The sequence below is a fragment of the Phoxinus phoxinus genome, assembly GCF_949152265.1.
Source record: "Phoxinus phoxinus genome assembly, chromosome: 3".
Lineage (NCBI taxonomy): Eukaryota > Metazoa > Chordata > Actinopteri > Cypriniformes > Leuciscidae > Phoxinus > Phoxinus phoxinus.
In genome coordinates, this window is record NC_136878.1 from 34702059 (window position 1) to 34714408 (window position 12350).

The following is a 12350-nucleotide window of genomic DNA, read 5'->3' on the forward strand; positions in this document are numbered from 1 at the left end:
ATATAAGCCCCCGCCTCCACTCAATAACACGAGCTCAGAATACCTGATTCACTCGGTCATATTTACTGTAGTAAACTCTACACAAGCAAGTGGAAATACTGGTTTAATTCAGCCATATATGTTTGAACCAGAAACGGATTCAGAAGAAGTGCAAGAGTGAATTATTGCTTTTTATGTACTGTATCACTCTCTACGTCGGACACATAACGTTAATTGATTAGCATTTGGCTTGACTACATTAACAAACAGTTATTGGGTTGCTAATGTTACACAAACCATGTTCCAATTCGCCATCTCAGAGTCAGACAGCTGCCTTCTAAAAATCAACATCCTAAGAACGCTTTGAATAACTTAGATAGAACATCAGTGGAGAAAGGGATATAGTTCATCATAACATCATACATTATATACATTCACCCGCTATATTGCCAAATGTACCAGATATTCAACAGAACAATATACCAGGAGAATCTGGCTTCTCTTGAGACCCCCTACTTCGCAGCTTAGTTAAAGCAGAACTCGGCAACTCTATTCATTTCTTCGCTGATTTTCACTTGTTGTCGGATGTTTTCCCCACGAGCTCCCCCTACAGCTGTGGGGCGTATATTTCACAACACTGTCTTAAAAACTCACTTGCGGCACCCTCCTCCCCCTTTCAACCGCTGCTCATGTGCATTTGTTATGATCGGAGAAAGCCAACTTTATCGTTTGGAGCTATGTCTACTGTACCGAGGTGGGTAATGCATCATAAACATTATCATGGAACATTGACATGTACATTTTGTATTCTGTTATCAACCATAAAGCAGTTTGTGTTTCTCGCTCGTTCTCGTTTCTCACGAGACTTCCAATTTCTATTTTGCCGGGACGGTAGTCCCCAAGTTGCAAGGTTGGTTTTCCGCCTGGGAACGCTGGGGGGAGCGGGGAAAGTCACCAATATCACCAGAACAGGTTGTTTAACCATCCAAATGATTTCTAGACAGTTATTATTAAGTTAAAAAAGTTGCCAAGTTCTCCTTTAATTAATGATGCTAAAGCCCGCCCCGCATGTTGACGGGATTGGTTACAACATGTTTGTGACGGTACACAGCAATGGTGTTGACTGATGAATTTACACATGGCTTGTCTTAAAGCATATTAAAAACACCCATAGACATATAAACAACATAAAAAAAATTATTTTAAGGCTCATTTTGTACTTCTGCATATATAGTAGTTATGAGTTTGAGTGTGTGAAATGTGATTGGCTAAGAGTCTCTTACTGGCGTCAAACGCAGCTTTGAGAGCCTGGATGTCTGTGGCCACTCCAGAGATCCTGTAAATGCCAACTTCATCAATACCTCTCTTCTCCACCTCCTCAATGCACTGCCGCACAATGTAAGGCACCTTGGATCGTTCTCGCCTGTGGAACAACAACAGGCAAAATCAATGTACATGATGTAAACAATCTAAACATGAAATACATTGTATCTTCATCAGAACAACTGTGCAGGTTTTTCCAGCCCATCTGGCCCACAAGTTCCAATGTGAATGTTTTGCTGGGTTATAGGGCCTTAAATTGGAGTAAATAAATAAAAAAGAACAGAAACAAATAATGACATACTATTATTGAATACATGGTATATGCAGTTAACAAACTTAATATTGCATTTTGTCACATAGAAATGAACTTGACTGTAAAACATTGATTTTGAGCTAGGAAATTTACTGCTATAAAAGTCTGTCATCATTTACTCTCCCTCATGTCGCTCCAAACCTGTATGACTTACTTTCTTCAGTGAAACACAAAAGAAAATATTTTGAAGAATCTTGTAACCAACTATCTTTTTTTAATGATCTAAGCGCATGGTCTAAAGCGTAAGTGCACTTAGGGCGAGTCCGAATATAGTTTAACGACGGGAAAAACTGTCTGTGCGCATGGTCTAAAAGGGTTGTCTCTATTCTCTTAATGAGTAATGGGTGTGTTTTGGGCGTAACGTGAAATAAACCAACCAGAGTCTCATCTCCCATTCCCTTTAAAAGCCAGCTGCGCTCGCGCCGTGGCGGATTGCTATTTCAATGATGACATTTTTAAGCGTAAAGACTGAATGCGTCTCCAGAGCGCAAATGGATCTGCTCGTGCGTGAGGTTAAAGCGCGCAAGCAGACCATCTATGGGACAAGCCGGATTCCACCATATCTTTATGTACACAATATTAATCTTTTACATTGTAATTCTTCTAATATTTGGCATGTTTGTGTGCTGCCGTCCCTGTGTGTGTGAAATAAGCAGACTGTACGTGGGTTGTGGAGCCGCCTACAGGCGCACATTACTAACGCACTCTTTAACGGGACACTTCACCCATTTGCATTAAACTTTGTATTGTTAGAAACCCAGTCATATTTTTTAATGGTCATGCATTATTCCCTCATTTTCCCCTGAGAAGGGAGAAATAAGGATTTCAGTGTTGCAGTTCCTGCTCATAATGATGTAAAAATCATCATTTTGCGTCATTCTAAGCAGGAAGTCCCATATCTTTGTAAGGCTGGAAATAATCCAAGATTATTTCAATGCAACAAAGACACTGCTTTTCATTAAGACATTTCCAGCATAGCGGTGATATGGGCCTGTGGGCCGGAGGTTGGGAACAATGGACGAAATTGTGATGGTCTGATTGGTCAGTTTGAATATTTCACACCTAGGTGTTGGGAGATGGTCGGGGGAGAGATGACAAAACAGGACGGCAAATGTTCTTCACTCTCTTGTCTTTGGATGCGAAGCTGGGGAGAGGGCTCTCTCCCTCTCCCTCTCGCTCTTTCTCTTTCTCTCCCTCTCTCTCTCTCTTTCTCTCTCTCTCTCAGGTAACATTTATGTTGGGTACAAATGATTTAAATTCTCATTACATCATGTTGTAACTATTTAAGTGTAAACATAACCTTATTGCACATTGAACTTTTATTTAATTCATGGAGTCAGATTAAAACGAGATAATTGCATATGAGAACCTGTGTCTTATTTAACCAAAATTCCTTTAAAACGCTGGAGAGACTCGAACACGCGTTTCCTTCCCCGTGCTACTGGAAACCCCCATTGGACCAAAATAGCGCGACTTACGAGTGGTTGAGACTGCAAACACTCGTTCCTCATTTATCCAGGGGGAGGGACCCACTCACGCTACATACCTATTACAGATCAGTGGGTGGGACCTCACTTTCTGAAACTAAAAGCAATATCCTCCATCTTGTTTGGAAGCTAACAAATGTTTCATCATTAGACTTGTGCTCGGATTGATAATAATAAAAATAAAAAAACGTCATTGTTACTGTTTTTAAAGTGTGTACAATCAGTGAGCTTTAGGAAGTCTGGACGGTGCTTAAGTTTAGTTATGGTAATGGCGTTTAGCTTCCGAAATACGCTGTAAGCAGTAGACCAATCACTACAGACTGGGCAATTCTGGCCAATCAGAGCAGAGTAGCTTGTGGAAAGGAGGGATTAGAGAGATTGATTCATCCATCGAGTCATTTGAGAATCATTGGAAAATGCTTTGTTGTTCACAAATCACACAATGTATATTATGAGTAAAAGAGTGTTTTTTGACCATTGATGCATGTAAACCTGTTGTAGGAGACCTCCGAAACAAAATTAGGAGCCTTTAAAATAGCATAATAGGGGCATTTTACAAACAGCACCTAATATGAGGGATATCTCCCTCGCTTTGGCGATCGGCGCACTACTCGACCGGCCCCCGGGAAAGTTTTGGTGCTCCCGATGGCCAGTATGTCTGCTGTTCAGTAAGGCTACTGTATCATAAAAAGCCACTTCTGCCTATTTTATGTAATTTTTACTTTTATGTAGTATATTTTGAATGTTTAAAGTTGGGATTAAACTGAAGTAACAACGAATCTTTTTTTCAAATTGTGACATGCATCCGAAAATTACGAATAATAAAAAATAAAATAAAATAAAAGGCAGGGTGGGGACTTGGTTCTATCTATCTGTTGTTTATTGTATTTTGAAATCCGTGTCTCTACAAAAATGAAGTCAGATCTTGCAGGGTTGAAGTTTAAGTGCAACAATAATATTTGGAGAAGTCCTGCATAAGCCACCACAGAGAAGTCTGTCATTTGCACAGAAAGGTCCAGTAATGACATTTTTATTAATCATTATGAGGTAAAAAAAATAAAACAAATGTACAGACAAATCATTCACAATTAGAAAAACACCATTCATTTAGAAAATAGATAGGGTGAATTTTCATTTCATTTCATATCACACCTTTAAAGGTGATAATATTTTTTTTTTAGCAATGTTGCTGGCCAAATTGTTGCTTTGGCAACAAATTTTCTATCTGGATACTTTAGATCGTCATGGGCCCTGTTGTCTCACCTGGTTACCTGTTGATAGCAACATTGCCCAGCAATATTGCTCAAAAAGTTGCGCCATGTACTGTATCATCACCTTAAGGCTTGGCATTTCACTTACTTTGTTACCACGCTGATTTTGACCCCAAACACACCACTCTGTTTCTTTGATGGTGTCCGCTTCAAACTTAAGTCCCGACTTGTAAACTTCATGGAAAACTCCACTTTAATCTAAGAAGGAATGAGTAATGAGATAAATCCCACATAAGTCACAGGAAACTACCGTACATGTAATGCAATAATGCAAAAAGTATCAATATGTTTAATGAGAAATATATTAGTACCCCATTCATTTCTATGACGTCCATATGCCAGTTTTTGGACTGCACGGTCTGTGGGTCCAGCTGTAAAGAGACAAAGAGAAATGAGAGTGAGGATTGCTTCATCATTAAGCACCAAACATGTATGATGTAATTATTGCTGCTCAATGCAATGCAAAAACAATGGCCTCACAGAATATTCCCATAGGTCAAAAGTTAGTGCTGAGGAGACCAGAGCGGACCATGAGAGCAGATGGATTATTAAATTATATGCATAGTCCCACCCAAAAATGAAAATACTTTCATCATTTATTCACCCTTATGTTGTTCCGTGTATGGGGATGATTAGAAGGCCATGATGGACAGAGGCCACTGGGAAAATTTGGCCAGGGTGCCGGGGGTTACACCCCTATTCTTTCGAAAGACATCCTGGGATTTTTTGTGACCACAGAGAGTCAGGACCTCGGTTATCCGAAAATCTTATCCGAAGAACGGTCTTCTTTTGTGTTCATCAGAAGAAAGAAATTCTTACAGGTTTTGAATGACATGAGGGTGAGTAAATTATGAAAGTGTTTTCTTTTTTGGGTGGACTATCCCGTTAAGGTCGGTGAAAGAAATCAGAAAAATATTTTATGAATACCAATAAATCGCCTCCTAAAGGAAACTGTCCCGAGGCTCAGACAGCCCCAGTTTTTAGTCTTTCAGGACAAATTTGATTTATCAAGGTATTTCAGGTTTACACATTTTTGAGCGATATATATCAGTAAACATCTGCACTGTCAAAATTCAAATTTCTTTATTTGTATAGCAGTTTTCACAATACACTGTTTCAAAGCAGCTTTACAGAAAATCAGGATGTTAATGTTTATAATAACTTAATGCCTTGTAGTTGCATTTAGAAGTAGTCTGTTTCTATTCCCATACTCTTCAGGCAACCATTTTAAACCTACAATAGAGCCTTATTTTTTTCTAATCTATTTCCTCTCTCTCTTTCTTTAAGTGTTTTTTTTTTTTATAAAAAAAAAATCAACAAAAAATTCCCAGGCAGTCCTTTCTATAAAAAAACCCTGGGAAACGGACAGTAGTTTTTCCCCTAGTTATAATATATCCAGACCGTAAATGTGATAAAGTTAACTCTACTACATTGATGAATAAGAGTCCAGCATGGATAAATCAAACCTGAACACTATAATGAACACAGTAACACAGCACGATAAACACAATATAAATCAACAAAGCAAGAAATAAGAGTCACTACTGCAATAGACTTGTAACAGTCACAAAACGGTTATATTACGTGATTAAGCCATTAATGAGTGTGTGCCATAACAGAGTGTGTTTACTATTACGTATAATTCACAAGAACTCACACTACGATATTTAGGTGCTTTACCGTCCTGTGAACATATAAGGAGAACTACTCTGGGCAAAATCTGTGCTGTTTCCATTAACAAACAATTGTCTGAGGAGAAGAAACTTAAGACACACACGCACGCACGCACACACACTTTCCCAAGCTACATGCCACAGACAAGATGGATGATGGGAAGGGCTCTTTAGGGAAGAACCTCTTAAACTAACCTGTCAATCAAACACAAAAGTGAAAGTCACAATAACAAACAACCTGACAGTCTTGACCATATCTCAAACCAGTTCTCTACCACTGATCACTGTTAGAAATCGTATTGCATTTAATTAAACTTCACTAACAATCAACATGAAGTAGGAATAAGGGAACACAAATACCACAAATGCTGACAAAACTCACATAAAATTTACATTTTCAGAAAAACATGCATTAGGTTCAATAGCTTTTTATGAGAATTTCTAATAATGTCTGTCAAGCACATAAAACTTGCATTGTCTTGTATCACTAAAATCAATTCTCTCAATGCAATTAGTGGGCAATCATCATTACTGATGCTGTTTATATACACATATTAGGGCTATAATGAGATTCTTATTGGATATTTATGGAATGTAGTTGGAGCCTTGTTATTACTACTAAACCAATATGACATATTTACACCAATGCAATTAGCAGGGTAATAAATGGATATTTTGAGACCAAGAGTGGCAGGACACTTGCTCAAACTATCTCATATTTTAGGGTCATATTGACCATGACACACAATCATGATAGTCTGCATGGGTCCTCTCTGATATCATTCCCTGTCACTCTTTTATTTATTTTACCCAGTACATTTCTGCACTACATCCGTTTGATTTGATGGACAAAAGTTTGAAAATTCTCACTCTTGAAAAGTCACTCTTTTAATTCGTTTTTTAATTCACCAACCCCACCAATGGTGGGTCACTCAGAAAACAACAGGCCAATCAGAAGAGAGGCTCATGAATATTAAGTACACATGCCAAAATCTGTTCTTGGCAGAGCTCCTGAGAAAGGAGCTGTACAAATATATTGAGATGCTTTTGGTACTTGCAAATATATATTCTTAAGGACATCAAAACCTAAAATAAAACTTCAGAAAGGTGTACAATATGGGACCTTTTTAATATATCAGGACAAAAAGGTGAGTCATCTCACTGACCCACTGATAAACATCAATTACATACGGATGTCACTCTGCTTCATGAACTGTTAATGAACATAACCATATTTATCACTCCAAACATTTCTGAAAGCCGTATTCTTCTGTGAATGTAGCCTCACAGCACCAAAATTCACATGCTACAGATGACCTTATTTGAGCCTCTCTCTAACCTTCTGGCACCTCCTACAGTACTCTAAAAATATATGGAATAAAATTTTCCATGATATGTCTAGAAAAAACTTTAATACAGCTAAATGGCTTACCCAGTCAAAGACTCGCCTCATTTTCCCAAGTGCTTTCCTCCAAACTCTTACAAAAGGGCCCGGGGGATCACCACACCAACACCCCTTTTCACTTTCCTCTGGGAAATTTTGGGATGAAAGAGTCCAAACTGAATATCTATGCTGTAGGATTATTTCAACAGCGCACACAATTGATTCCTTATAAGCCAGCCTGGATATCAAGATGGAGGTGGGGTGAAGGTCAGAGTGGAAACTTTTGTTCTCATCACTCTCTGCATGGAGCAACTATCTTCAAGATAATACACCAGTCAGTAGTATCTTCAATGTCCTCATTTACTCGTTCAGGGATTATACATACAAAACCAAGATGGGAGCTTCTCTGCTCTGAACTGGTTTAAATTTAAGACAGACCAGTGCTGACATGAACATGAGGTTTATGTTTCCTGATCAATGCGTTTCTGATGAACTCTGGTCCATCACAACCTCAAACAATCCCTCTAATATCAGCCACATGGAGATTTATCTTGAATATGGGAGTGATTACAGAAATATACGGTAAGAAAAAAAAGGTAAAACATTATTTAACAGTGTTCTTGTTACATGTTACACACTTATTTTAGTGCTAATAGTAAAGTATGCATAATTACAAGCAACCAACTATAAACCAAACCCTAATCCTCCATAAGTACATGTTTTGAATTAATATTACTTTTTATTTATGTAATTACTGTAACAAGAACACATTAAAATAAAGTGTAACAACACAAAAAAGTACTGTGGTAGGTACAGTGATGGTGTCAGATGATAACACCATGGTATTTACGTTATCTAAAATGACGATGGTAATCCCAATGGTGCAAACAACCAAGGTACCAACATGGTACATGTGCAAAACAACATGGCATTACCATGGTAAATATACAGAAACCATAGTATCATCAAGATAAATATAAAAAGAACATAATACCATAGAACATGTACAAAAAACATGGTATTACCACAGGACATAAACATGATATTGCCATATTAAATATCCAGCAACCATAGTATTATCAAAATAAATATAAAAACAACATCATAACAACTAGTATAGAGCGCATAGACTGAACTTTGGAGATACAGATCCCCATTCTGTTCTCGTTCTTTCTCATTCAGCGTGTCCCTCCCCCTGCCCACCCCTTGTCCCTCTGTACTGCCAGCCTGCTGCTGTACAGAGAAGGAACACAGTGTTCTCTGGCCGGCTTCTCTCTGCTCTCTCTAGACTCAAAGAGACTCTGCAAAGAGGACCCTTACAGAGAACAAAGGGAGGAAAAACATGATATCAGTTCATTTGTTACAAATACAACAGGTGCATGCTGCACACACAAGGCCTTGTTAAGATTGCTATAAAGCCTCACTACTCCTCTGATTACATACGTGTATATATACTATTCTTCAGTGTAGAGCCACACACACACACACACACACACACACACACACACACACACACACACACACACACACACACACACACACACACACGTTTTAGCTTTGAGAAGAGCTGCTGACTGACAGACTGCACATGGTTTAGCAAAATACTGACCTCACTGGCCAATTATGCTGCTCTCTCTAAAATAGAAAGAGAATTCTTTAAATACATCAACCAGATAGTTTAATATCTGCAGAAACACACTTAGTCTACCTTCTCAGTTGCAATAACACAACTCTGTTTGATCAAAGTAAAATCAAATATTTAATTCACATTCCTTAAGTAGAGTTTAAAACCCTGTCACCATTCCTTTCTTCTCTTTCATTCCCTAGTCCCTACTTCTATTCCTAACAATGAACTGCACAGAGCAATTTATTTTACACCAAATCAGCATATTAGAATGATTTCTGAAGGATCATGTGACACAGAATACTGGATTAATGGCTGCTGAAAATCCAGCTTTGCCATCAAAGGAATAAATTACAGATGTAAAATAATTAAAACAGAAAACAGTTATTTTAAAATGTAATAAATATCACAATATTACTGTTTTTGCTGTATTTGTTTACCAAAGAAATGCAGCCTTGGTGAGCATAGGAGACTTATTTTAAAAACCTTATACACTATATATACTATATATATATATATATATATATATATATATATATATATATATATACTGTATATAGCAGGCAAATATTCTCAAAGCTCAAAGCTATATATATATATATATATACATACACATATACGGAATATATATCCATACCGAGTCAGTTGTTCATAAGAGTCAGTTGTTCATGTACCCGACTTCACGCAAATTCATTCTGTATGTTCAGACAATAAAATAAAACGATGAGACAGGAAGGCAAGCTCACAACAAATACAACTATTTCTTTTGTCTATATCTATCTATTGTCTATAATTATTTCTTCTTTTAGATTCAGTAACAGTGCAGACAACACTATCAAGACATATACATTCAATTTACATTTAAAGGTGCAGTAAGCAATTTCTGAGAAACGCTGTTCAAAGAGGTTCGGCCCGAGCATCACAACACACTTGAAGCCAAGTCTACACTCATGATGGGGAAGGAGAGAAAGTGAGCTAGAGGAAGATTTAAAGAAAGACTGTAGAAAGAGAGATGGCTGAGAGACATTACAAAATAAAAAAAAAGGTCAGAGGAATATCACTGGAAAAAGAAGGGTTAAGGCAAGAGCTTTAGGACCAGCGTTAAAGGGTAACCATTGCCAAAATGCAACCTAGGGTCTTTTTGTTAATCTACCCGAGGAAAACTTTTGTTTAAAAGCATAATTAGAATGGAAACACCACTTTTAAGTTTGACCGTATTTTCGTTTTCGGTCAAATTGCCTTTTGAATGGGTGAGCTAGGGGCACGTATATGATAGCATCAAAAATCCCTATTTTTAAAAAACTAAGGCGGCTCGACACAACATGAAACTTTGCTCGAAGTATCACCAGGGGCTCTACACATGAACTCGAGCATTGAGAACATTGTTTGTGTACACTGAGTTTCCTAAAAAGAACTCACTATAGCTGTGTCAGCCGGTATTTTGTCAGTCAAAAATAGTCGATCTCCGTATGCAACTTAACAGGGAGGAGAGTAAAGATGAAAACTCTCTTTAGGAGAGTAAAGCTCCTAAAGCTTAGTTCCATATAAATTAGCGGATAATTTGTTGTTTTGTCATTAGAGAAAATCAATATTGACCTTGTATTTGAAAAAGGATTCTCATATAAGAAACAATACTAAAATTCAGAGTCAGTTAATTCGCATTCGGAGATCGACTATTTTGGACTGACAAAATGCCGGCGGGCACAGCTACAGTGAGTTGTTCAAAATCTTTATTTTTAGTAAACTCTGAAACGTTTCAAAAATTTATTGAAACTCAGCGAATACTTGCCACTTTTAAAATTAAGTCACATCGAAAACAAATATTCTCTGTTTTTAAATCCATATGAAACCAAGGAGAGGTACAGTTTCTAAAGGGTCTGCTTATAATCTTTAATGTGACCACACCCACGATCTGTACAGCCTTTTACATGCTAACCGTCCACGTGAACCAATAAACGCCCCCAAAACAAAGCATCAAGCTTCATCATTCTTCTGCTTTTCATCAAGTTTGGAAGACGCACTGTGAGGAATAAGCCTGGAATTTACCTCAGAAGAAGAAGAACTTGATTGATCCAGCGGATGTAAGTAATTTATTGTTAAATAAACTTGTACACATTTTACTATTGAACTAGTGCCGGACTAAAATGTGTCGACAGAAACATGTTGAAATATGAAATATAGGCAGGCAGGCAACCTTTCAAAGCTAAATAAATATACAACCTAAATTGTAAATTAAATTGTAAATCTAAATTAGCATAAAATAAACCACAAATAGCTTTCTTCAACAAGCTCTTGGTAAAATATCACGATGTTTCATAATGTCATGACCATCCTCTTCATAAAAATCAGATAACATGCTCAAGCCAGACACCCAAAGTTACCCTATACAGCTCTCTTTAGCATGAGACCAGTAGTTACTACTCTCACTTTGGAAACATCTAGTCATTTGCAGGAGAGTGTGTGTTTGTTCAGTGTGTGGTGTGGGAAAAAGCTGTAATTACTGTGGTATTCAGAGTTTGGAGTGGAGGTCAGGCTGATGTTTGCTTTAGTGTTCTGATTCACTGGGCTGATGTCACAGACTGGGCCTGCTGGGCCTCTTTCAGTAAACGTAACTTAATCACACAGGAAATGCCAATAATCTGCTGATTCATAAACAATGGTCATCAATGACATCCTCACATCTTCCACCATCATCATAGACATTTTGTTGTATAGCATATTTAAAGCTCTTCCATATAAGGTAAACACAACACTTGACCATACATAAAACTGTACTGAGTACCATGGCACAGTGACAGTATCAGATCACTATAGATTTTTGATATATACCATGGTATTAAATGATTATCATATATGTTAACTGTAAAAAAAATGGTCGTCGTACGGCATTTTCGAACGTTGAATGTCATATGGTATTATTGGAAGTACCTTGGAGTACCATTTAAGCACCATGGTTCATGAATATCAAAGTACCATGTATTACCATGGTACTGCCAGAGTACGCATTTATATGGGAAACCATGATCAAATAGTTTGTTTGTGTGACTACTAAAAATAGAACTAAAGTAACTAAAAACAACAACCCCAGGAGTCGAGAAACCCAACTATCGTAAATACCCTGATAGTTATGGAGCATAAGATATATTTTAAACAGACGTTTAAAACGGCAGTTACCATTAGCTGCTAATGTCTCTGTTACTAATAAGTGCAAACCAATTAAACTAAAAGAGGACAGCATCATAAATCAAGCTAAACATCTGCTAAAAGAAAACCATGAATAATATTAATAACTCCTC

At 37.4% G+C, this 12350-nt stretch overlaps 1 protein-coding gene across 6 annotated transcripts in view; it reads right to left on the reverse strand.

The window, feature by feature from the left end:
* Window positions 1–12350, reverse strand: part of abr (ABR activator of RhoGEF and GTPase) — a 270755-nt gene that overhangs the window by 8236 nt on the left and 250169 nt on the right. For all 6 annotated transcript variants that reach the window (XM_079608306.1, XM_079608307.1, XM_079608308.1 and 3 more), the window contains 3 exons: window positions 4685–4744; window positions 4462–4571; window positions 1263–1402 (listed from right to left, as the gene is read on the reverse strand). In XM_079608306.1, the coding sequence (XP_079464432.1) occupies window positions 1263–1402; window positions 4462–4571; window positions 4685–4744 (310 nt within the window). The remainder of the gene's footprint in view (window positions 1–1262; window positions 1403–4461; window positions 4572–4684; window positions 4745–12350) is intronic.